The 25,956-nt window shown below is 39.8% G+C and overlaps 1 protein-coding gene across 2 annotated transcripts in view; it reads left to right on the top strand.

The window, feature by feature from the left end:
* The window catches only part of pik3c2a (phosphatidylinositol-4-phosphate 3-kinase, catalytic subunit type 2 alpha), a 124,279-nt gene that overhangs the window by 9,732 nt on the left and 88,591 nt on the right, over window positions 1-25,956 (top strand). For both annotated transcript variants that reach the window (XM_078549295.1, XM_078549296.1), the window contains exon 2: window positions 20,906-22,123. In XM_078549295.1, the coding sequence (XP_078405421.1) occupies window positions 20,990-22,123 (1,134 nt within the window). In that variant the 5' untranslated portion in view covers window positions 20,906-20,989. The remainder of the gene's footprint in view (window positions 1-20,905; window positions 22,124-25,956) is intronic.

Genomic DNA, 25,956 nt, shown 5'->3' with positions numbered 1-25,956 from the left:
GGTTTGCAGGCGCAGCTGGTTGTTGAGTATGGTCTGCACTCTGCCTATCATAAACAACCAAAGGAACATGCTGTTTGATTTTATGAGCCAATCGCTGGGGTGTATGGCCTACATACCGAGCATCGGACTGGCAGTGAAATTCATACATGATATTCTGCCTACCGCACAATTGAGCAACGCATTTATGAATTTCAGTGCTGCTGCGATGCCAGGTATGTAGGCCGTAAGTCCCAACAATTCACTGAATCAAACTGTTCTTCACAGTTCAAAGGAATTTTATTAAAAATTGCAATCACACCCCTACCCAAACACTAAACTTAACAGATGTCTTTGTGATAACGCTCCGCCAAATCTGGCAATGTATGGTATAGGCTTTCTTTGGAAGTACAGCTTTGTTTTTAAAAAATCTTGGCTGTGTGGTTAAATGGAATCAACCTTTTTAACATTGATAATCAAATTCAGACCTATGGATGTGAGCCAGTAAAATTCATGTCGTCCTTATAGACATATTGGGAGTGAAGACTCGTTTTTTGTGATTGTGTTTGACCCTGAAATATTATTCTGGGCACAAGAGACAGATAAGCAATAATTTACCTGATTGTGGATTGCTTTGTCACTTGGCGAATGCTGGGGCTTTTTCTGTACAATGCAGCCTTGTATTTGTTCCTGTCCACCAGCTAACAATTCAGTGAGAAAACATTGAGGGTTTTGTTGTTGAGACATTGAGCTAGTTTCATTGGTATGAAGCAGCTGAATTTGGATGACCCCCAAAAATGAAAGCTCTCAGTTTCTTGATCCTGAGAAACAACATCCCATAGTGTGGTCACGTCATTCCTTCGATATCATTGGCGTCATTTTAGTACAGCACTTCGGGAGTGGAAACATGGAACACTCAATATTTGAATTGAGTTCTATCACTGTTTTATGCTTCTGGTAAATAGTTATATCCATGGTGTTTTCTGGTTTTCACACTTATGGTTAGGCATTCTAACGTCATTCTACAATCCAGAAAATTCTGAAATCTAGAAATGACTCGGTCCCATGCATTTCAGACTGTAGGTTACTATAACTGGGTGTTAGAATTTGGGTTTGCTGCAGGTATCTACTCTGTTTTTTTTTAAAAGCACTGATTCCCCTTTATCTTGACCTGCAATAGCAGGGCAGACAGCTATGAGACTCTCCATGACCTGGATTGGTCACTGCTGCTGTTTGGAATCTGTACGAAACCACTTCCCATCCTGCAGTTACATCACCTCTCGTCTGCTTATGGTTGGCCAAAACCTCACGAAGCAGTCACAGTAAGCACTTGAGCTTCAGCCCAAAGCTTGCATTCAAATCAAGGAAAAACAACTAATGCATTCTGAACTATGATAAGAGAAATTGTATCCCTTTTTTCCCCATCCCACTGTTATGCAGCATTGTGGAGTTTTAGTTGCATGGCTGACCTGTGAACTGTTTCATTAGATTCCAGCTTACACAGTAGTGATTAAAAGCAGAATAAGTAGGTTTGTCTGTGGACATAGCAAACAAAGAGGTAGAACTGAGACACATTACAGAGGCTCTTTGATCAAAACTTTAATCTGCTTTTCTTTCTTCAGATCCTGATGACTGTATTTGCCTTTTCAACAGTTTCCACTTTCAAATCTCCAGCACTGCAGTTTTCTTTTTTTTAACCTTCATTCTAAAATCTATTACCAGTATCTTCATTATATAATGTGTGTGCTCTGTTTCCTGTGAACTCTTACCTGCACTGGATATGGATGTGTACGTAGACTATGCACCAGTGGCACTGAGATTTAAAATGTCAACAGTGTGATTTATTGTTTTGACTCCAAGATTTAAATAACTTGGACATTGGGTGTTTAGTTGGACAGCTGGTCTTCTACAAACTTGCTGTTGGGTTATTGGAATGCATGTCATTCCATGTAATTCAAAATGGTGGTTCGTGGAAAATTTTAAATGTGATGCCATGGTGGCTAACAAATTATCCAGACAAGAAACCAGAGAATAGCTGCAGAATTCTGAGGTGCAGAGGGATCTAGGTGTTCTAGTACATGAGTCATAAAAAGTTAGTATGCAGGTACAGCAAGTATTCAAGAAGGCTAATGGAATGCTATCCTTTATTACTAGAGGAATTGAACATAAAAGTAAGGACATTATGCTTCAGTTATACAGGGCATTGGTGGGACCACATCCCGAATACTGTGTGCAGTTTTAGCTTCCTTTTTTAACGAAGGATATAAATGCGTTGGAGGCGGTTCAGAGGAGGTTTACTAGATTGATACCTGGAATGGGAGGGTTGTCTTACGAGGAAAGGTTAGACAGACTGGGCTTGTTTCCACTGGAATTTAGAGTGAGGGGTAGCTTGATTGACTTATATAAGATCCTGAATCATATTGACAAGGTGGATGTGGAAAGGATGTTTCCTCTGGGTGAGTCTAGAAGTAGGGGGCTCTGTTTTAAAATTAGGGGTTGCCCTTTTAGGACAGAGATGAGAAATTTTTTTGAGGGTTGTGTGACTTTGGAACACTCAGGCTCAGAAGGCAGTGGAGGTGGGATAATTGAATATTTTTAAGGCAGAGGCAGATGATTCTTGTTAGGCTGGGGAATCAAAGGTTATCAGGGGTAGATGGGAATGTGGAATACAAAACACATCAGCCATGATCTTATTGAATGGCAGAGCAGTCTAAAGGGGCTGAATGGCCTACTTCTGCTCCTATTTTGTATATATGTATGTATGTATGTAAAAACACTAACTAGGCATTCCCTGCTAATATTCCAAAACTGTTTGGGAAATACATGATTGAGAGTTAAGGCTGTTTCCTGTATAAAACGTAAGAGTTGGGGTATCACACCAGTATTGTTGGGGCCATCTGGCTGTCAAAACCCAGGCAATATTATCCTAATATTATGCAATTGTGGACTTTGCTTGATGGTTCATCCTTTTTGAATTCTGTGGTTGCAGAGATACAAAAACAACTGTTTTTAGCACCGAAATCTTTCTAAATCCAAACGCACATTTCTTTTTATCGCCAACTTCATACATATGCAAAACAATAAAAATGTGGATTTTATCTGTCATCCCTGCGCCTCAATAATATGGACCTGAATAACACACACAGATAAATGTTTAGCCACCTGGGCAATAGAGAACTGAAAGTTACGCGAGGTGGGTGGGGAAATTTTATGTTGTAATGTTTGTGTGGGTAATACCTGTTGTTTATTGATGGGATTTGTATTGCAAGAATAAGCTTATCAAAAAGCTGAGTATAGGGAAATGAATATAAGGAAGTTTTGAGTGGGAAATACTACAAACCTTTTGAATGCAAAAGTTTCAAGGGGAAATTTGTGGTGTTGATTAAACTGGAACTTTGTGCTTTTCATATCAGTTTTGTCCCAGGGTATGAAAAAGTGCTTGTGACAACACATGCCTGCATCTTCTGCTTCTCCCCTACCCCCTCTTATTTTTCTATTTATTGTTTTTGTTTCCTCCTGTTGTCCCATGTAGTTCACATTCAAACCTGAAGTTTTAATAAGGGGAGCAATTGGTTCTAGACTTCTGAGACTCATTTAATGATTTTACTTGAGTAAACAGGAAATGTGCAATAAGAAATGATCTCATTTGGGGAACTGGGCTGCAGTAGTTAATGGGATGGGCCCATGAAGGTACTGAATTAACCTCATTCACCGTGTGTGCTAATTAAGCTGCTTTTCCCTGTTGGTAACTCAGTAACTCCCCTGATAATTCCCCTGTTCCAAGCTGTTTTTAATTATTTTTTTCAACACTTGTTGTGCTAACTATAAAGGGACATTCATAGTGCAGTTCAAACAAAGAGCATGAGCAGAAACTTGACATGTTCAAGATAATGAACAGATGGTACCATGGTGATTTTGGAGGTTGCAGATGTTGCTTGTTGGTATTCTTGTTGCCGGGATGCACCAGAGGATGAAAACCTTCTTTGGATCCCAGTTTTGTATTTGTAGCTTACTGCTGTAAAAGTGTACACAGTGAGAGCTTTGTTAGATTTCAGCACACTAGAATAGAGCCTCTTTTCAGCCTTGCAGCAGCAACTCAAGAGTTTTATTTAGCCTTGCATCTTATCAAGTAGCTCAGTACCAGTTCCTGATGCTGATTTCACAGATGGGTTTAGTGTTGGCCTGTGCACATGGCAGCACCTGCAGAACCAAGTCTTGTGTGTTCGGTGCTTCAGCAGGTGTTGTAAAATTAGCCATACTTACCAACCTCTTTCACTTTGAACTTCAAAAGACAGACAGTATAGAATGAGGGGTGGAGCTCAAAACCCTCAAGGCCTTTACCTACAAAGTACCTGAGTAAGTTAAAAATCCTCTTACTTTCATAATTCTAATGAATTAGGTTTCAGTTTTCACAGAGAAACATTAGTTCCAAGTAAAAAGTCGAAAGAAAATGCAATTGGTGGAAAGTGAAACAAATCAAGCTAAAGCTGGGAACTCTCAGGCGGCCACTCAACTGTGGAGCGCAGCAGCAGATGGGTCTGGACCTGAAATGTAAACTTAACTGTACTTTCCAGAGATGCTGACCAACCTTTGTGTTTCTAGTATTTTCTATTTTGCCCCAGTTTTTCCTTTATTTATGCTATATAAAAAGTAATCAGTGACAGGAAAAAGGCCCATGTAGTTGTCATGAATAAATCTGCAACCATACCCAATGTTCTCGGTCATGTAAAATGGTTGGTGGAAGCTAAGGTACACAAAATACACTTTAATTCCTCCTATGAGAATTTTTGCAAATTAATCCAAATATTCTTTTCAATCTTAGAGTACTAGTGCAATAATGCAAATTTAATGAATAACAACTGCATAGTGTGCATGAAAGGGTGGCCTGCTGATTACGATAGGTTTATTGTTAAATTGGAACTACCAGGGCAACGTACAAGCAAGGAAGCACAATTCGACGTTCATGGATATCTTATTGGAATAGTGATGTAACTATTTTGGTGGGCTATTTTGGTGTATCCTTAGAAGTTTATGCAGACAGCATATGTTTCCACAATACACTGGCAACACTTGCCTCTTTTGACCCCTCCACTGTCTCTGTTGTCGGACTGCTTTCTGACATCCAGTCTTGAAAAAAATTACAGCTTGTCCAACTGATGTTTGGAAGACCAAATCATCCTCTTTGACCCCTGCTACAAACTCCATATTGCTGTTTTGGTCAGAAGACGTTCTCAACCTCTGCATCCTATTGAACCACAAGCTGAGTTTTCAACATCTCCCCCTCCCCCTTTACAAAGGTTGCATAATATTACCTGCCATTCTACCCCACTGCCCACCTCAGCCAATCTACTGCTGAAACTATCATGTATGCTTTTGTCATTTTTTATATGCATTGCTGTAATGCTCTCCTGGTTGTCACCCCATTATGTAGTTTCCAAAAACATCAGATTATCAAAACTCAGACTGTGCCCTGCCTTGCTCACCCAGTCATAACTGATGAAATTGGTTCTCTGTCCTCAATACAGAGTTGAAATTCTAATTGTGTTTAAATCCCTTTTTATAGTCCCACCTGTTTCTAACTCTGTAACTTCTTTCACTCCATTCCATGAACCCTCCAGTTCCAGTTTTGTTTCCTTGCTCCCCCCCCCACCCCGTGCACCTTTTGCCTGGCCATTGTCTACTGTGCCTTTAGCCTCCTAGGCTCACACTTGGGAATTCCTTCCCTAAAACCCCATTGCTTTTCCACTTCCCTCTTTTAAGACCTTGTTTAGAAACCCAACTCTTCGACCAAACTTTTGTCTATTAATCTTACTAGCTCCTCCTCCTCCTCCTTTGGTTCAGCATCTATTTTTGGGTTATAAAGTATGTGGGACTTTTTTTCTGTTAAATTGTGATGTATAAATGTGATTGCAAGTTCATTTTAAGGGATTAAACGTTTAACTACTGCCTCTCATGACCTCACTGGCGTCCATTACACATCACAGCCTATTAAGTACTTAATGTTTCCCTTATATACCAGATATCGTGCCTTCATGATATTAATTGAGGAATAAATATTGGCTAGGACCCCAAGAACACCTGGTTCTTTGAATAGTACCATATGATTTCTATATCAACATAATGATTTGGTATAACATTTCATCCAAAAGATGGCACCTCCAACAGTTCAACACTCCCCTAGCACAAAACTAAATTAGCAGCCTAAGTCCTATCCTCAGGTCTGTGGAGTGGGGCTTGAACCCAAAACCTTCTGACTGACATGAACAAGTAGCCACTGAGCCAAGGCCTTTCATATACGCACAAGGCGGATCTTAGAAAATTTCATGGACTCTGAATTGAAATTCAATGTAGTCCAAGTTCTAAAAGATGATAATTTGGGCAATTTGAAGTCCTAAAATCCAACTTATTTAAATATTTCCTCAAGTGGCAAAACAGGCCACCAAGATAGTTGAGTGTTGTGACTTGAGTTGATTGCTTTTCTTGTATAATTGAATAGGCATCAGAGTCTTTGCAACTATTGTGCAGATTTTGTTGTTTTTGCATTTAACAAGCACCTATGGTCTTTGCACAGTGTGAAAATCCAGGATACAGAATGCCAGCCAAGGTTAATTTCTCTCCCTATTCAACCAGTGCCATGGGATGTTTCATATCCAACAAACGAAGAGCAGGGAGTTTTCCTGGCACCCAATCCAACATTTTTTTTTCTCCCCCCACCTCCGTGCCCACCCTAACAACACACAATGTAGAATTAATGGTTATTCACCTCCTTTTGTTGCTGCCAAATTATTACTGCTTTTGCCTTGTAATCATACTGCACTCAATAGTAATTCATTTGTTTGAAATGCATTTCTCCAATTCCACTGATTTATAGAATTTAGGATTTGCACTAAAACTGATTTTGGGCAAGAAATACTTTGGTGAAAGTATGCCACTTCAAACATGCAGTTTGAAACAAACAAATGAGCAATGTCCAGTGTTACTTCCCATGGTGTGAAAGAAGATCTAAATTGGGCAAAATAAATCCCAGAAGGTACCTTTGTTTCTTCCTTATCACTTTTTTTTGTCTCTCAAGAAGAGATAAAAGAATATTGGTGGGGGCTGGAATGATTGGGGGTGACTCCTGTGTTACTTACTTTTTCCTTTGTTCGTTCTCTTTGAATATAGTCTCCTGTCATATTTATTGAGAAATTCCCCTCCCACTGAGCGCACAGAAAATGAGAGATCCCCCACACACAATGTGGCAAAATATTTCCATACAGTGGGGAAGTGTTTTGTATTGATATCGCTTCAAATACTGCTGCTGCCAATTGTCGAGCTGTAGGTTTTATTTAAGAGGTCAGTAGTTCCTCTTTTGGCAATAGTGTTACCTTCCTCAATATAGTTTTATGTACCTATATTGTAGAAGCTAACTTTTTTCTTTCCATTCTAGCTTTGACAAGAAGTTGATCTTCAAACATTTGAATATTTGCATTAAATTTATTTATAGTAATGTTCTTGGCCTATTGGTAGGGGTGTGAACTTCATGAGAAATCACTCAACATTCTTTCCATCCCTTGCATGCCTCTGTAGCAGCTTGAATAACTGCTACAGAGGCATGCAGTCTGTGTGATGGACTAATGATAGGTGCCAATGAAGCTTTTTCACAAAAAGTAACCCCTCTGTTTGTTTATCTTTTGATTGCATCTGTCAAAGTGGAACAAAATTACCTAAAATACGCCACCATCTTCAACTCTAGCCTTGATTAATTAGGAGCTGAAAAAACCTGATCATTTAGTGGTTGAATTTTGGAATGGGGAACTGTTATTGAGTTCCAGTTTTTTTTTAAATGCATAAATAGATGACTTTCTTTTTTAAACTCTACAATGGAATTGTCATTCACATTTGCTCCTTGGACAGTCTGGAATTGGTCATAGCTAAAAGTTGCGGGTTATGGTTGATTTTAAAAATTAGTTTATTTTGAATGTTAGACCTTCAATCTCCCTTGTGTGTGTGTCATGTGAGTAAATGCTATCGGACAAGCTGTTGTGCAGGAGTATTTTGAAGGGCTTTATTTTGGCTGACAGGATTCTCATGGATTTCTTAAACCACAACAAAGATTTATGACGATGCAAAATTAAATTACAGCCTTGAAATCTCTGCCAGCTAACTCTTTTTTTGCAATGTTTTAGATTCCAGTTATTGGTATGAGAGTGCAATTTTGAGGCTGGGAGTTTGTTTGAAAAGTTTATTATTTCTCTGGAAGGGAAATGATATGAAATGGACACGGATGTGTGGTTCTTTTCCCCAAAATAAATTATATAAAGCTCTGTAGATTGCTTCTGGTTTTCCCTTGTGAATTACTGGCTTGAACAGTAGTCTTAACTACTTTAGTTTAAAAACTCTATCTCTCCATCTCTTCTCGTGTGAAAATAAGAACCTTTCCATCCAACAGCAGTTTTGTGGTGAATCTGCTGCTGTGCTTCAGAGCAAATAATGAATATAGCCCCATGTGCAGAATTTCCACTAGCCCTGCACTAATAGGGTCAACAAGTACATTCAGGTGCTGGCTTTGGTCAGGGGTCAATTGGACTTATTCTCATTTACACAGATAATGTTGTCTTTTTGAGCATGGAGGATGAGGCTCGTAGCACTGGTTTCACATAGTGCTGCCATGAGTCAATACTGGAGTATCTATGTTAGATATAGTCCAGTTTTGAAGTGGAGGGTAAACCCACAGCTTGTCTTGGTGGTGGTTTCCCTACAGCATGTTGCATTACTAAGCATATGTCTAGCTAAGGATTGTGTATGTACGCGAGGTTTTGTAAGGTTTTTGTAAACAATTTCTTTAAGCTAAATGAAGTCATGTGATCTGAGTTCTGCCTGACAACAAGCCTGTGTGGCTTTTTTACCATTGTCCAGAGGGCTAGGTCGAGTGCTGTTGAAATGCACATGCCATGTTTAACACCTGAAAATTAAGGTAGAAGCAGCTGTTTTTGTTGCAGACTTTCTGCCTCAGAGATTTGAACAGGAACAGAGAGAGAGGGGAAAGTCTGGGAGGGAGCAAGACAGAGCAGCTGTACGCAGCAGGGAAAAGGCTGTTCTCTGTTAGCTACCAGGGAGGATGCTGATGGCAGCTGGTCCTTAGTTGAAGAGAGGGAACCAGTAGGAATTTAAGAGCTCTGAAAGATTTGTTCTGATGTGGCTAGGGAGGAAGGAATCACTGGGGTGAGCCATGCAGCTGGAGGTCAGTTTGGGATTTCTCTGAAGACTGAGAGGAACGGTTTTCAACATGCTGGACATTATGACCCTGCAAAATGGGGAGGACTAAACCTGTCGGAAGCGGGAATGACTTTGGGTTGCTTCTGAAAAGTATACAATTCTGCAGAGAGGGTGCTTTGAAGTAAATGTGGCATGGGGTTATCAATCATGTTAAAATACTGCTAAGGGATGTCTTTTCTTAGCAGGCAACAAACGCTGTAAACTAATGTTTAGTTGTTGCTTTTAGTTTGTTTGTTACAGTAAAAGTCTTAACTTGAAATCTTGTCATGCAATTCCCTTACATCAATCACTGGACATTCAAATATCATTTAAAAAGTTAGCGGTCTCTGTAGGACTTGTAACAATTGATTTACGAAACATGCCTTTAATCCTGAAACAGACTATGGTTGTATCGCACCTGGGTAGCTATGAGGACCAGATTGTAAACTGTGATTTATGGAAACACTGCGATTGATGAAATCAATAAAAAATATCTGTGGCATGTTGTAAGTTTAACTCTGAATTTGGTTTCAAATATGATTCAAGCTGAATTGAAACTTGCAGTACCAATTTAGTTTGATCTGCAGCTCAAGGAGATCCATTGTTTCTCCAAGATGCCCTTGTAGAGTCATTAAATCTTTCGTCCCTACTCCACCTGAGTCTGCTAAAAGTAAACTGTAGGAGTATTTAATCTTTTGTATAGTGAAGTATTAACCAAAGTCTATACAATTTTTAAAAAATCATTCAACCCACCCACACCACTATAACTTAAAGAAATAAAATGCAAAATAATGAGGAGTGGAGTAAAAATTGTGCACGTACCTTTTTTTTAGTTTGGAAGTAGTGTATACAGGGTGTGTGGATGGAAAGTGAAATGCTGTAATGTTTTTGCTTTGCCGTTCAGTTTACGGGAACTGTAACTGGCACCGCACATCCTCAGGAATTGAGAATCTGTAATCTGGCCAGGTAGGATAATTGTTTCTATTTAACTCTTAGCTGAAATGTGTTTGGCACAAAAGCCAAACATTCCTTAAGAATTTTCCAACTTTTATTTCAAATTTCCCTGTGATTGATAACTTGTTCTGATAGTGTTTCATACCATTTAATGCTGTTGGCTTAATTTTTTGTTTAAAAACGTGAGCAGAATTCAAAGAGAATTTTGAAAGATGTTTTTAGATCATTGAATATTGGCATTCAACAAACATTACATTTATAATATTGCGATCTGACATTGCACTGTTAAGTACCATTTAACCTAGCTCACTTGGACAATATATACTTGCCTTTTAAACATGTTTGATTTTTTTTTCTTTTGCTGCCGTGAGAATGGATGTTGGGAACTGCTTGTCCTTTATGCAAGCACATTGAAACAACAGTTTTCTTGATTTTTCTCCTTAGCATTGGAGATATGGAAAGTATAAATAATTTAAGTGATATTTTGTACCAAGTTGTGGATGCACAAGGAGCTAGCTCCTAATTTTCCCTTGGCAGATTCTCATATCCACCAAAGCCAAGAGACTTCATCCAATCATAATGACTGACTGCCTTTTAATCCATTTCAGGTGACACCTGCACTGTATGGTGCCTCCTTATAATTTCAATGAGTTTTTAATTTGAAGTAGCCAATCTTGATTAGTTCATTGTAGGAGCTCCCAAGAAACACCTAAATGTACAATAAACTGACTGTTCTGAAAAAGCGTCATACGGATTCGAAACATTAACTCTTCTTTCTCTCTCCAATGATGCTGTTAGACCTGCTGAGTTTTTCCAGCATTTTCTATTTTTGTTTCAGATTTCTATCATCCGCAGTATTTTGCTTTTACGTATCCTTCTAAGGTTTTGTTTGCTTACCCTAAATTGATCTAACTGAATTTGTTTATCAGTTTGACATGAGTACTTTGTGTTTAAATGCTGTTTCAATTAAGGAAATTGTGCTATCTTTATGTTGTGCAGGAAGCAAAGTGTAACATTTGAAGGCTTCTATTTGTTCGGGCACCCAGCCAATCATTTCTTTACAAATTTCCATGTTCTTTCATCTCCCTCCAAAGCATTTTGTTTTCTTTGTACAACTGTGGATCTTGTGATACAGCCAGTTTCCTGTTGCTGTTTAAAGTTGAACTAAAAAAAAATCCAAAAAGCTAGTTTATAGTATTGCTGTCCTTGTGTGTTTAAAAAAATATTTATCAGGGAGGGGTGTGGGTTAGTGGGGTGAAGAGAGCATTGGATTACATGTGTTACATTAACCAACATGCAATTAATAATCACTAATGTAAAATATTTTTTTGCTGGGGCCTGGTAAACCAAGCAGGAAATAGATTTGTGGGTAACCTACTGGCACAGCAGGTTGGATTATCAATTAATAAAATATGTTAAGGGAGGGTTGAATCTGGGTTTGATCTTGCAATTTCACACAATGAGGTTGTGGAGTTGAGGGGGTAGATATCGCCTCAGTTTCAACTGAGTCATCTGATTATGGCATCAGATAAAAATGTATTTTTGCATTGTTCCACCTCACTCCTTCCTCTGACACTATAGGGCCAAAAATATTCTGCTGTGCCTGTTGCGCATTTGTCTGGTTAGCACTGAAATAGACACGCTATCTGAAAATGTGATGTCAGGGACACTAACCAACTCTTAATTTCTTCCATGGCTTCATAATTTTGATTTACAGTGGAGGACTTAGCTTAAGCACACTGGCTTTTGCCATTGCAGTGCCTAAAAGTTTGCATGCTGAACATAATAAGTAACTTGCTAGTCATATATTTATCCTTCCTTCTGATTGGAGTATGAGCAGCCTTTTGTATTGAAAAAGTTGACGTCTGAAATCCAGGCCTGTTATATGTAACCGCAATGCCATTTTGGGGCCACCGGTAATTTTGCATCAATTTAAAAAAACTTTTACAAAGGTGATATAGAAGTATTTTTCTAAAAAAAGGTATTCTAATGTAGTTGCTACATGAGTAAACTGGTAATCCAGAGAATGAGAGTTCAGATCCCACTATGGCAGTTTGAGAATTTGACTTCATTTTTATTTAAATCCAGAAATAAAATCAGTAAATGTGACCACATTATTTTTTCTGGAAAAAAAACTGCTTCGCTTAATACAAATAATTTAAATTAGGAGTATAGATTGAACAGGTTACTTTGAATCTAGAAGATTAGAGATGGCCAGGGCATGGTAAACTAAGCAGGAAATAATTTGAGGTGTTTAAGGTAATTAAAGGATTTGAGAGGGTAGATGGAAACTATTTCCTCAAATGGGGAGTGCAGAAAGTAGAGCTAGGCTGTTCAAGAGTGATGTCAGAAAGCACTTCATTCAAAGTTAGTGAAATATATGGAAGGTTCTCCCCAAAAAGCTCTTGAAGTTAGAATCAGCTGTATCAAACAAGTTGTATCAAGAGGCCAGTCCACCATCACATTCTTACCATCTAGGCGTGGGCAATAAATGCTGTGTTTATGAGCAGCACAGATCTCGATAAATAATATACATTTATTTATTCGGGTTCCAAGCCCAGATGAATGTTTGTGACATGAAATTATTTACAGCATCATGCCTACAATAATATTAGCTGACAGTGCACTCTACATTTGGAAGCAGAACAGTCTAACTCATATATCGCTTTTACCTAACCATCCAGAGACTAGCAGTGAGAACAAAAAGATGTAAGTATTCAAAATGTTGGTTTTTTTTTCAGAATTGGTTTCAGAAAGGATAAAAGTGAATTGATATCAATTGTTCTCCCATGCCTTTGGAATTTATTTTCCCCAAAAAAACTTATGTTGTCCTTCTTTAATCTGTAAATCCCATTGTTCTCCCATGCCTTTGGAATTTATTTTCCCCAAAAAAACTTATATTGTCATTATGGCCAGCACTTCTGGGGAAAAATCAACATCATAATCTTGCCAGTCGTAAAAATCTTATCATGTGTCTTTAAAAATCCAACAACTTTTCCCCTTATCTAAAAATGCAAATTTCATTCACACCCTATTTGCTGGCTTTACTCGACCTCACTCATTAGCATTTCAAATGCCTTTTTACACCTAACTCTTTTTGATAAGTTAACCTTGTAGTCTATCCGTCTCTAAATTAAATCAGACGCGCGTGCACGCACACACATGCACATCAACTTTACAATATCCCATAATAATATTAGGAAAAATATAATGGTTTCGTGACACGCCTGCACCCCATGAATTGAAAAACCTCATGACGTGGGCTTCGTAAATAGTGGAAAGGCTTTGGGAAATCAGGAGTTGAGTGATTCAACATAGAATATCCAGCCTTTGACCTGCTCTATAAATGTGGCTGGTCAAATTAAAGTGATGTTAGGAGACTTTTTGGGACCAGAGTCAATGTTGAGCACTCCAAGAGCCTCTCCCTCCTGACTGTATACTACTGTATCTGTCGCTTCTGGCGGGGTGTCCTGCCAGTTGGATAGGGCAAACCCAGAGTCTGGGATGTTGGCCCACAGGTATGAGTCCAGAAGTCTAGGGAAAAGATCTCCATATCTTTCCACGATAGTGAATAGGACTTTGACTGGGCTGGGTATGCCTTTTCTTGGGTCCAGGTCTGATGCCTAGTTTGCTGCCAGGTTGTTCATCTTTGCTTGTGCTTTGTCAGAGGGTTTTGGTCCATCTGAGAGGCTCGCTAGGCCATTGCAGAACCGTTAACAGTCAACCACACTACAGTTGATCTGGAGTCACATAGATAAGATTTTTTTCCCTGAAGGACATTAGTGAATCAGATGGATTGTTGTAAAAACCTAATAGTCACCATTACTGATATTGGCTTTTTATTCCAGATTTATTTGTTTAACTGAATTTAAATTCCCCAGCTGGGATTTGCACTCATGTATCTAGATTCCTAGTCTTGTAATATAGTCACTATGTTACAGTACACTGTTTATTTCATTCAGGATATTCTATCACATGTAAAAGCAGCACTTGTGTATAGTGACTTAACTATTGATGTTTCTTTTTAAATTCCTTTCATGATTAATAACGAGTTTTTGTTGGGAAAAAAAAGGGGTTGCTGATACTTTTAATGCTCCTAGAACAAATAAAATCATATGCATCTGTAAACCACATCATCAACATCAAACTGTTCAACCAAGGTTGTACTGGGACTTAGGAAAGGAATTGCAAAAATTAAAATTAGCAGTGACTCTTCTATTTTCGCTTGGTTGCTCTGTTTCTCACAGTCATATGTGCAAAGCTTTTAATCAAATGCTTATTGCAAGTTGTCCTAAAGATCATGTGCTTTTTGCATATTATTAGACCCTATGAAGTAGTCATAATTCTGGGTGCTCTACAATTTGCAACATTTGTGATCAAAAGATGACAAATTGAACATGGCTCACAGGTGTGCACATTTCAACTTAATTCACCCAAGAGGCTTGATAAGTAGGTATGAAATTGCACTGATTTGAAATGGAAATTAAATTCCACTTCTGATTCCAGAACTTTTAAAGTTCAAACAAATCATAGAAGTTGCAACATCAGCAAGTCATTTGGTCCAACTCATCCATGTTGGTGTTTATCCTCTACATGAGCCCAAATCCCATGCAAGAATGTAACATAAGAAAAAGGAGAAGGCGTAGACCATTTGGCCCCATGAGCCTGTTTTGCATTCAATAAGAAAATGGCTGATCTGATTGTGGCCTCGACTCCATTCACCTGCCTGCCCCTCATAACCCTTGATTCCCTTGAAGATCAAAAATAACCTGTCTAACTCTGCCTCGAATATATTCGATGACCCAGCCTACACTACTCTCCGGGGTGGGGGCGATTAAATTTCCCCTTATCTCACTTTTTTTTAATATGGGAAATCTCTTATTCTGAAACTGTACCCTCTAGTTCTAGATTCCCTGATGAGGGGAAACATCCTCTCAGCAGCTACCCTGTCAAGCCCCCTCAGAATCTTATATGGAATTAGATTACCCCACATCCCTAGTCAAGCTGTTCTAGTACAGCTACAACATGGGCATCTACCCGACAATATGGAAAATTGCCCAGGTATGTCCTGTACACAAAAAGCAGGAAAAATCTAAACTGGCCAATTACCACCCCATCAGCCTATTCTCAATCATCAGTAAAGTGATGGAAAAGGTCATCAACAGTGCTATCAAGTGGCTTTTGCTTAACAATAACCTGTTTGGAGTCGTACCTAGCAGAAAGGAAGATGGTTGTGGGAGTTGGAGGTCAATCATCTCAGCTTCAGGACATGACTGCAGGAGTTCCTCAGAGTAGTGTCCTAGGCCTAACCAACTTCAGTTGCTTCATCAATGATCTTCCCTCCATCATAAGGTCAGAAGTGGGGATGTTCGCTGATGATTGCATAATGTTGAGCAACATTCACAACGACTCAGATACTGAAGCAGTCCATGTCCAAATACAGCAACATCCAGGCTTGAGCTGACAAGTGGCAAGTAACATTCATATCACAAGTGCCAGGCAATGACCATCTCCAACAAGAGAGAATCTAACTATCACCCTTTGATGTTCAATGACATTACCATCACTGAATCCCCCACTATCAACATCCAGGGAGTTACCATTGACCAGAAATTGAACTGGACTAGACATATAAATATTGTGGCTACAAGAGCAGGTCAGAGGCTAGGAATCCTGTGGCGAGTAACTCTCCTTCTGTCTCCCCAAAGCTTGTCCACCATCTGTGAGGCACAAGTCAGGAGTGTGATGGAATACTCTCCACTTACCTGGATGAGTGCAGCTCCAACAGCGCTCAGGAAGCTTGACACCATCCAGACAAAGCAGCCCGCTTGATTGGCATCACATCCACAAACATTCACTCCCTCCACCACCAATACACAGTGGCAGCAGTGTGTACCATCTACAAGATGCACTGCAGAAACTCACCAAGACTCCTTCAACAGCCACAACCACTTCCAAACCCACAACCACTACCATCTAAAAGACAAGGGCAGCAGATACATGGGAACACCACCACCTGGAAGTTCCCCTCCAAGACATTCACCACCCTTAGAAATAGTTCGCTGTTCCTTCAATGTCGCTGGGTCAAAATCCTGGAACCCTGTCTCTAACGGCACTATGGGTGTACCTACACTACATGGACTGCAGCAGTTCAAGAAGGCAGCTCATCGCCACCTTAAAGGGCAATTAGGGATGGGCAATAAATGCTGGCCTAGCCAGCAACACGCACATCCCTTGAATGAATAAAAAGTAATCCTTCTAAACTCCAATGAGTATAGGCCCAACCTGCTTAACGTTTCCTCATAAGGCAACTCTTTCATCCCAGGAATCCGCCTAGTGAACCATCTGTGAACAGCCTCCAATGCAAGTACATCCTTAAATAAGGAGACCAAACCTGTGTGTAGTACTTGAGGAATAGCCTCACCAATGCCCTATATAGTTGTAACAAGACTTCCCTACTTTTAAGTTCAATCCCCCTTTGCAATAAAGGCCAACATTCATGTGCTTAGCCAGTTCCTTTTCATTTCAACTTTCCTTTTTTATTCAACTAGTCACTATTCTTAAATTAATTTCAACCACTAGCATTCATAATACAATCCATAGTCTCGCAGCTTTCTTCTTCAGAAAAACCAGGTGCCCTCCTCTGTCCTGAATCTTACATCTATGTGCTCTCATTTAGACTCTTCAGTCAGTAAAAGCAATCTCTGATTCACTCAATTGTAGAATTCCTTCATTTTTGAACACCACCAACAATTTGTCTTGATCACCTCTACACAGTTGCACCAGTTTTCATTAGAATAATGCACTCTTGTTCAGTCATGTAATACTGAAAGTACCTTGGGACAATTTAAAGTTTTATGAAATCTTTGTTGGGTGTCATTGGCAAGGTGGGTTAGAACTGCTTTGGCTTGTTAGGCTAGATTAGGCTTGAAGTGGACCTTCAGCCTCTCCTTTTTAACTCAAATGAAAGTGCTACCAACTGTACCAGGCTAACATTAGTATGGTCAACAGTTTCTAAAGCCTTATTTAAACGAAAGCACTAGTTTTGAGGCAGCAGAAAAATGTTACTTTTAGGACCGAGTGAAAATTCTCAGTTTGTGTTCCCCCTGCCTCCATTTTCGCTTTGTATTTTGTGCTCAAACTTCATGAAAAATATGTACAGTTGCAGATTGTCATTCTGATGGACACAATCTAGTCTTCTGTATCCACTTGATTAATTCTAAACATGTTTTATCTTTTCAATGTAATTAAATTTTTCTTTAGCTATTTAAGTCCAAGCCAGGATACTAGTTAATGACCAGAATGCTGCATTTAATACAACTTCAAAAAAAGCTATGAATTGACTGCATTCTACCGGGAATGATTACAGACCTAGTGAGGCCAAAACTGCTGGTGGGCCTTCGTCCATACATAGTAAACACCATTCAGTCATGACTCCTAACTGTGTTGCTGGGTAAAAGTACTGTATGAATGGTTGTGTTTACAATTTTTTTCATTTTGTAAATTCCTAATTATGGAAGTTTGGCACTTCCTGAAATGCCATCATTGAGAATATCTGATTGAAAAAGTTTTGGCTTCATATGGTTCCTTTAGAACTGTTTCAATACTTCCTTTTAAAAGTATAAATTAGTTTGAAGTGTAGTAACCCTGTTATAGCTGAACACAACAGCTATTTCACACACTGCAAAATCAAGCATACAGTAATTGGATGATAGCTGTTACTTGATTTTTGGTTCAGGAGGAATGTTTGGGGATCTAAAACCATACTGAGATTATAGTTCTTAGTCTTAAATCAGTGCAGTTGATTGAAGTGTAAATCTCATGCCTGAAATACCTTCAATGTATTTATATACACCCGGGTGTAATACTCAGTCTCTGAACAGAATCCACCAGCTGCTGAAACATGACTGATGCAATCTTTATCCCAAAAGACATGGTAGTAAATTTGTACAGCTCTGCAGTGCAGCAAACTCAAAATGTGACTAAACCAAGACAATGTATGCCAAAAGCCCTTTTTCCAAGTCTAGAAACATTAGATATTTGGCATGGTCAGCTTCTTGAGGATGGCCTCCATGTGAGGGGTGGCTACCATATGAGGAATAGGGTAGGCATCAGCATGTGTCAAGTTATGGATTGTTCTTCAAATTTGTACAGAATAATGTATTCTGTGTCCAAGAGCTCCTGGATTTTGCTGGCTTTAGATTCCATTAACTGATAGCAATGTGTATTGGATTTGAGTTACCTAGGTTTAGCTTTGTTCACAGACTACGTCATGTCATCTGACTTGCCTGAGAGCAATGACTGAAATCTTAGCAACGTTATTTCAGTTCGTTTTCTGTGTGGGAAATAATCACATCTGATAAGGGACCCATGTTTCCTTCAAATTTAAGCTGTAAAATCTCCAAATTAATTACCTTCCCCTGGGACAAGCCTGATACGTGGCCCATTTTTGTCACTGTTGATTTAAATATAGTTTACCTGGTGCTTGCTTATTGATTTTGGATACGTCAGCAGTATAACCTACCATATTCTGTCCTCACTACCGTAAATGGACTACTCTGTAACCTGTAATTGCTTTGCTGTAGACAAGCATTTGCTCTCTTCTGAACGAGAGTGTAACTTTACCTGGCCAGTATCTGGGTAATTAGTGATGAATCCCAAGGTTGAACAAAATCCTTGTCACTTTATTTTGGCTCCCCTCCTTTATTATTAAAACATAAATGATTTACCAGTATATGACTTGGTTTATAGATTTGGAAGCAAATCTACTAAATATTAGATGGGTAAATGGAATAACTTTATGAATTTACAATAGTTATAGGCTAATCTAGCTGCTTCAGAAACAGGTTATATCTGTTACGATAAATTGGAGTGTGAAACAAACTTGCAAGGTTAACGTTGAGTCTTACTAAAGTATTTATTTGTCTTCAGCCTCAGACAGACCACTCAATTGAGCAATCTTGCAGAATTTGAATTAGTGAAGGAAGTTTAAATTGAAAACAGGCTGTGAATCATCTTTATGCAAACAAAGACCACAGTTGCATTGCCAAGATTCAACCCTCTTAGGTGAAGAAATTTCTCATCTGTCCTAAATTGGTGACTCCTGACCCTGAGTTCTAGACTCTCCAGCCAGGGAAAACAGTCTCCCTCTGCATCTACCCTGTCGAGCCTTGTAAGGATTTTATAAGTTTCAATGAATTCATCTCTCTTTTCTAAACTCCAAAGAATACTCCCATTCTATCGATCCCTCCTCATAGGATAATCCTCTTGTCCCAGGAATCAAACTAGAAAAAATTCTTACAGCTGTGCTAAGGTGAGGAAACCAAAACCGCCCGCAGTGCTTTAGGTATCATCTAATCAAAGCCCTATAGAATTGCAGCAACACTTACTCTTTATAAGCATGCATGCATGCATACACAACAGATTATATATTATTTCCCAGAAAGCTGTGTCACAAGAACATAGAAAAGGGAGCAGGAATAGACCATATGGTCCATCAAGCCTGCTCTGCCATTCAATGCGATCATGGCTGATCTTGGGCTTCAATTCTGCTTCCCTGCCAGTTCCCGATATCCCTTGATTCCCTGAGTGACACAAAATTAGTATACCCCAGTCTTAAATGTATTCAAAATTGGAGCATCCACAACCCTCTGGGGCAGAGAATTCCAAAGATTTGCAACCTTTTGAATGAAGTCATTTCCCCTCAACTCAGTCCTAAATGATTGGCCCCTTATGAGACAGTGCCCCAGCATTTTAGATTTCCGACCAGCGGAAACAATCTCTCAGCGTCTATCCTAATCAAGCCCCTTCAAAATCTTGTATATTTCAATGAGATTGCCTCTTTCTTCTAAACTCAGAAAATAGAACCAGTTTGCTCAGCGCCTCATCGCAGGACAGCCCCGTCCTCCCAGGGACCAATTTAGTGAACCTTCGCTGTATCGCCTCCAATGCAAGTATATCTTTTTAAATGTGGAGACCAAAACTACAACAGCACTCCAGATGTGGTCTCACCAAAACCTTGTACAACTTTAGCAAGACTACTTTATTACTATACTCCAATCCCCTTGCAATAAAGGCCAATATGGCACTTGCCTTCCTCATTGCTTGCTGTACCTGTGTGTTAACGTTTTGCACCCCTTGCTTGACCATACCCAAGTCTCTTTGAACATCAACACAAGTTTTCACCTTTTCAAAAGATATTTAGCTTTTCTATTCTTTCGTCCAAAGTGAATAACTTCACACTTTGCTACATTATAATCCATCTACCATCTTGTTGCCCACTCACTCAACCTGTCTGTATTTCTTTGCATCCTCTCTGTTGAGACACATTTTGTTTTGAGGATGCATTCATAACTTCCTCCATTTCTTATGATCTTCAATCGGAGGACGGCCCCGAAGGAGCCTTTTTGGCCCCTTGTGTCCTTGCTTGCTCTCTGCAAGAGCAATTTAGCTACTACTGCTCCCCTGCCCTTTCCCCATAGCCCTGCAATATTCTTCTCTTCGGACAATTATCTAATTCTCTTTTGAAAGCTCCAATTTGAAAAAATCTGAACTTTTTTTTTTCACTTAAATCTGACCCTAAAGCTGTAAAATTGCCTGGAAGAAGTCACCAAAACTGACTTGGTATGAAAGTGATTGTTAAATTGGTTAGCTTTAAATGTAGTGTTAAAAGGGGTGTAGAGCTAAAACGCTGACTGAGTGGAGAGTATTTCTAATTGTTTTATGATTCTCTTTTTAGGGCACTAGATTCTGATTCCTGGGGACTTCCCAGCTAAGAATACTTGGACTTGCTCTGATAAATGGGAATCTACCAGTTAACGGCATGGCCCAGATATCCAGTAGAAATGGGTTCAAGCAGCCTGCAACAGTGGGCCACTCTGGGAAGCGAGCCGTTGGTAAAGAAGAAGCTCTGCAAATGGAGGCTGAAGCCTTGGCTAAGATGCAGAAGGAGAGAAGCCAAAGTCTAAAAGAAGATCAAACAATGAAGTCTGCCAGCAGTGCATGCCAGAAATCTCCAAATACCATCCAGGAGTATGATCTCATTCACTTTCCAGAGGCAGAAAGCTCAAAGAAACAAGCTGCTGATACCCTGTCCGACCTAGATATAGAGAAACTAACTTCAGTTGAACTGGAAAAATTGCTGTTGGACAAAAACTTTGGTCCTAAAAAAATAACCCGACCACACACATTGCCAAATACCCCTCTTGTAAGCCCATCGTTCTCCAGTCAGTTTTTCAGTCGGGCACCATTCCCTGCGGGACAGTGGACAGGTGGATTACAGAGGCCTCTCGCTCAAACACCTGGTTATCATGCAACACCAGTGACATACCCTAAACAGCCTGATCCATTTCAGAATGGTTTTGGCCCTGGACAGTCTTCATACCGACCTTCAGAGACTGTTTATGTTGGCCTTCGTGCACATCAGTACATGCCCTTCCCACTCCAGCCTGCTGCACCTGTACATCCTACAGGTGTTCTACCTGCTTATTCAACAGTCACACCTGAGCTTGCAAAACTATATGATAAAATAGCCAGCACATCAGAATACTTGAAAAATAGTAAGTCAAGCAGCGATTTGGAATCAGTCAGTACAATGGTTCCTAAACTGCCAGTATGTGAAAACTCAAGTGATGTTAGCAAATTTGATTGGTTAGACCTTGACCCACTTAACAAAGCAAGGATCGAAAACCTGGAACTCTCTCAAAGTACAACCGAGATTGAGCAGAAAATCGATGCGGGTACTGCGGCCGGGGATCCTTGGGAGCAAGTGCTGCAAAAACAGAGTCCGCCAGAAAGCAGCCAACCTGATGTAAAGAGTGAGGGGGCATCATTGAAGCAGCCAAGTGGGAAATCTACATCTGGAGTTTCAGTGACACGTAGTTTATCTCTTAATTTACGGTCCACAAGTTCACAGTTTTCTGACCGAATACAAGGACTGAGCACCAAAATTTCACAGGTACGAGATTGAAACTCTCACTATACCTTGCATAATGCTTCACCTTTTAGTCTATTAACTGATGAGAAAATTTGATAATTCTATGAACTGTATATTGGAATACATTTTTCAGTAGCATTCAAACACTGAATTGTGGTAAAACTTGAGTTGGTGATTTTACAAAATAGATTATTTATCTTTTTCTTCAACCTCTGTGTGTGAATTACATTACAAGAGCATAAATGGGAGCAGAAGTAGGCCATTTGGCTCTTCGAGCCTGACCGGGCATTCGACAAGATCGTGACAGGTCATCTACCTCAATTCTACCTTCCTGTGTTATCCCCATATTCCTTAATTCCCTTTATTACCCAAAAAAGTCCATCAATCTGGGGTAGAGAATTAGAAAAATTCAGAGTTCTGAGTGAAAATAATTTCTCCTCATCTCGTAAATGGCTGTCCCCCTTTTTCTCAGACTGTGGTCTAAATCTGGATTGACCAGGTAGATGCCATGTTTCAATTAGATCACTTCCTATTTTTTTCTAAACTCCAAGGCTTAGTTTACTCAACTACTCTTAATGGAACAATCCCCATCTCCTAGGAACCAGTCTAATGAACCTTTATTGCACTCATTCTGGAGCAAATATGTCCTTCCTTAGCTTTGTAGACCAAAACTGCATATAGTACACCAGATGTGTCCTCAACAGTGCCCTGTATATTTGTAGTAAGGGTTCCTTACTCATAGCCTGGATTTTCGCTCCCAAGGCAAGTAGCTCAAGCTGGGAAATTTCCCGGCTCACCACATCTGCCTCAGAAAAAGGGCCCCCGAATGTCTCGATCTTTCCCCTGGGAATGGGGGTGTAGATAAGGGATAGTCGGGCCCATTGATTGCAGAAGCAGAGCAGAGGTGGCTACGGGGGCCGAGTGCTGAGGTGGGCCTGCTTCGGTGCTTTGGGACTTCATCCTAATTGTGATGCAAGATTATAGGCCCTCTAGCCCTTGCCCCTATTTTCACCCCCCCCCCCCCACACCTGCCAACCATGACCTTCATACCCCCAAGTCAACTCACTTGGCATCCACTCTAGGCAGACCTTGGGAGCGATGTGGAGAAGAAATAAAGTTCTAAAAATCTAATACAGATTTCACTATACAGACTTGAATGGGATTTGAAACTCAATTCAAAACTTAAATACTTAATCTCTTCTAAAAACAAACAAACTTCTATTTATACCCCATATTGAAGGCAACTAATCCTTTAATAGCCTCTTTAAGCTGTCAATCCAACTGTAAACTTGGAACATCCCTGCTGAGCTAATTATACTTTTGGAAATTGGCTAAGCATTCATAAAGAGCCCTTGGGGAAATGTCAACAAACAGCTATTAAAAATGCTGTAACAGAGTTTGTTTAATGCTCACTGACACTTACAGCCTGTCTTTTTTTTCCCATTTTTAAAAGCTGGGGAATTAAATAACTTCACATCATGACAGTTATGCAGACCCTACCCGCCCTTCAAGAGCCTTTGCATCTTTCCATAAATTTGTGACTCCCATACTGCAGGTTAAGTCCCTTGCCGCAGACAATATGGGTCTGTTTACACTCAGCACTGAATTCAAGTGGTCCTGCTGAGTTCGGTTTCCCTTATGTAAGGGAAAACGCTAAAAATTGGATCTGTCTAAAACAGGTGGGACTCGGATGTGAAAGTCATATCTCTATTTTGGACGCTCCATGGGGTCTGCACCCCTCCATGAAAATCCAGGCTGTATACTGCAATCCCTTGGTAATAAAACCTGGTATACTATTTATTTGAATATAAAAGCAAAATGCCGCAGTTGCTGGAAATCTGAAATAAAAGCTGAAAATTCTGGAAATACTCAGCATCTGTGGAGTGAGCAATAGTTAATATTTCAGGCTGATTACTTTTTCAGTTTTAGTTTTTTTATTATAAATAAAAACTGAACATGCTGGAAAAACTCAGCAAGTCTGACAGCATCCATTTCGAGTGTGTATGACCCTTCTGCAGAGCTACAGAGAAGTGGAAATGTGATGAAATTTATACTGTTTAAGGGGGATGGAGCAAGTGAAGCTGAATAGAAGGCCAGTAATAGGTGGGGGCTAGGGAGAGATTGACAAAGACGTCATGGATAAAAAGACAAAGGGAGTATTAATGGTGGTGGTAGGGGCTAAATAAGGTGCTGATTGTGGCATAAAGGTAAGAAAGCAGAATGTGTTAATAGCAGAACAAGGGTCAGCACTATGTGAAAGAACAATATGGAACAAGTAACATGGCCTTTTTGGGGATGGAGTGGGGGAGGGGATGGTGGTTGGGGGGAAAAAGGATGGAAAAAGGGATTAAAAAAGGGGATAAAACAATGAATAAAGTTTAAAATAAGTTGATTTTTAAAAAAGGGCATGATGATTAGAGGAGAGCATTCATGGTCTGGTCCATCACCTCCAATGCCTTTTCCCCTTCCCACAGCACCTTCCGATGCAATTGCAGAAGGTGCAACACCTGCCCCTTTACCTCCTCCCTCCTCACCACCTAAGGGCCCAAACACTCCTTTCAGGTTAAGCAGCACTTCACTTACACCTCCTTCAATTTGGCCTACTGCACTCACTGCTGCCAATGCGGTCTCCTCTACATTGGGGAGACCAAATGCAGACTGGGTGACCGTTTTGTGGAACACCTTCGGTCTGTCTGCATTTTCATACTCTTAATTAAACTAATCAATAAAAAAAACTAACTGGTTTATCTAGTTTAAGTTACTAACTTACTAAAGTTGTAGTAAGTTAGTTTCCTAGCTTAGAGACAAAAGAAAAAACACTCTCACCAAGCTACTAGAAGTAAAATGAGAATCAGAAGTAGCTTGTGTTTTTCCCACTTGCATTAAATTTCTGACTTTAGTACACTTAACAAAGCCCTCAGTTCTGCCAGCACTCTGTGCTGACATGGAATCACTTCCCTTTGGTGCCCAGTGTCAGAAATTGCATACTCTATATTTTGGAACCTGAACAACCTAAATAAACAGCACCAATCTACTTAAACCAGTGTATAGAAAGGGGTATGGTTATTTCAAATTTTCTAAGCATGCTGCATTTTGTGTGCTATTGCCTATTTCTCCATCCCAGCCACCGTCACATTCAAGATGTCTAATCTTGTACTGTTTTATGGCTGTTCTCAATAAACCCCTGCAAGGTTTCAACCTTTGGCATGAATTTGGAGAAAAAAAACATTTGTGTGTGTTATATCCATTATCAAAATGTTTTTTTTTATATCATCTCACACCATGTATACTAAGCATACCCTTAGCCTAGAAAGTACACTAGCAATCTGCTCACAGGCCTCTCAATGCTGTGGTTGAACTTACTGCCAGAAGCATTACAGAATTGACTTGGGCTAATTTTTAAATGCATTTTTCTTTTTTTGTTTGTGACATGTTTGGCCTTCAGTCACTTGCTTTCTGTGGCAGTGGGGGAAAGAAGGCACACTTGGAAAGAGCAGACTTTTCATCAGCATCTGTCCTACCACTGCCTGTGTGTGTGTATGCTGTGAACACCAAACTTGTCATCTCTCTTGCAGTAATGAACTGGCTTTCCTCCAGTTCCATTCTTTTGTCTGTGACAGGGACTTGCACGCCAACTGGGACATTTACATTCAAATTTGGCTCTAATATAACTGAGAGGCCATGCATGCCTTCACAGTAGGAAATGCCAGATTGTGAGGTGATTTGGCTTGCAACCAATATAGGCTTATCCTTTTCTAGGGAGATTCACAGTTCAGTTGCTGGAAAAAGTTGTTTCTGGCTTAAGTATACACAGTTGACGTGCTTCTGAATTTACCATAATGTTATTGGATAGG

The sequence above is a fragment of the Cetorhinus maximus genome, chromosome 9 (genome assembly GCF_964194155.1).
Source record: "Cetorhinus maximus chromosome 9, sCetMax3.hap1.1, whole genome shotgun sequence".
Classification (NCBI taxonomy): domain Eukaryota; kingdom Metazoa; phylum Chordata; class Chondrichthyes; order Lamniformes; family Cetorhinidae; genus Cetorhinus; species Cetorhinus maximus.
This window is presented reverse-complemented; position numbering and strand designations above follow the sequence as displayed.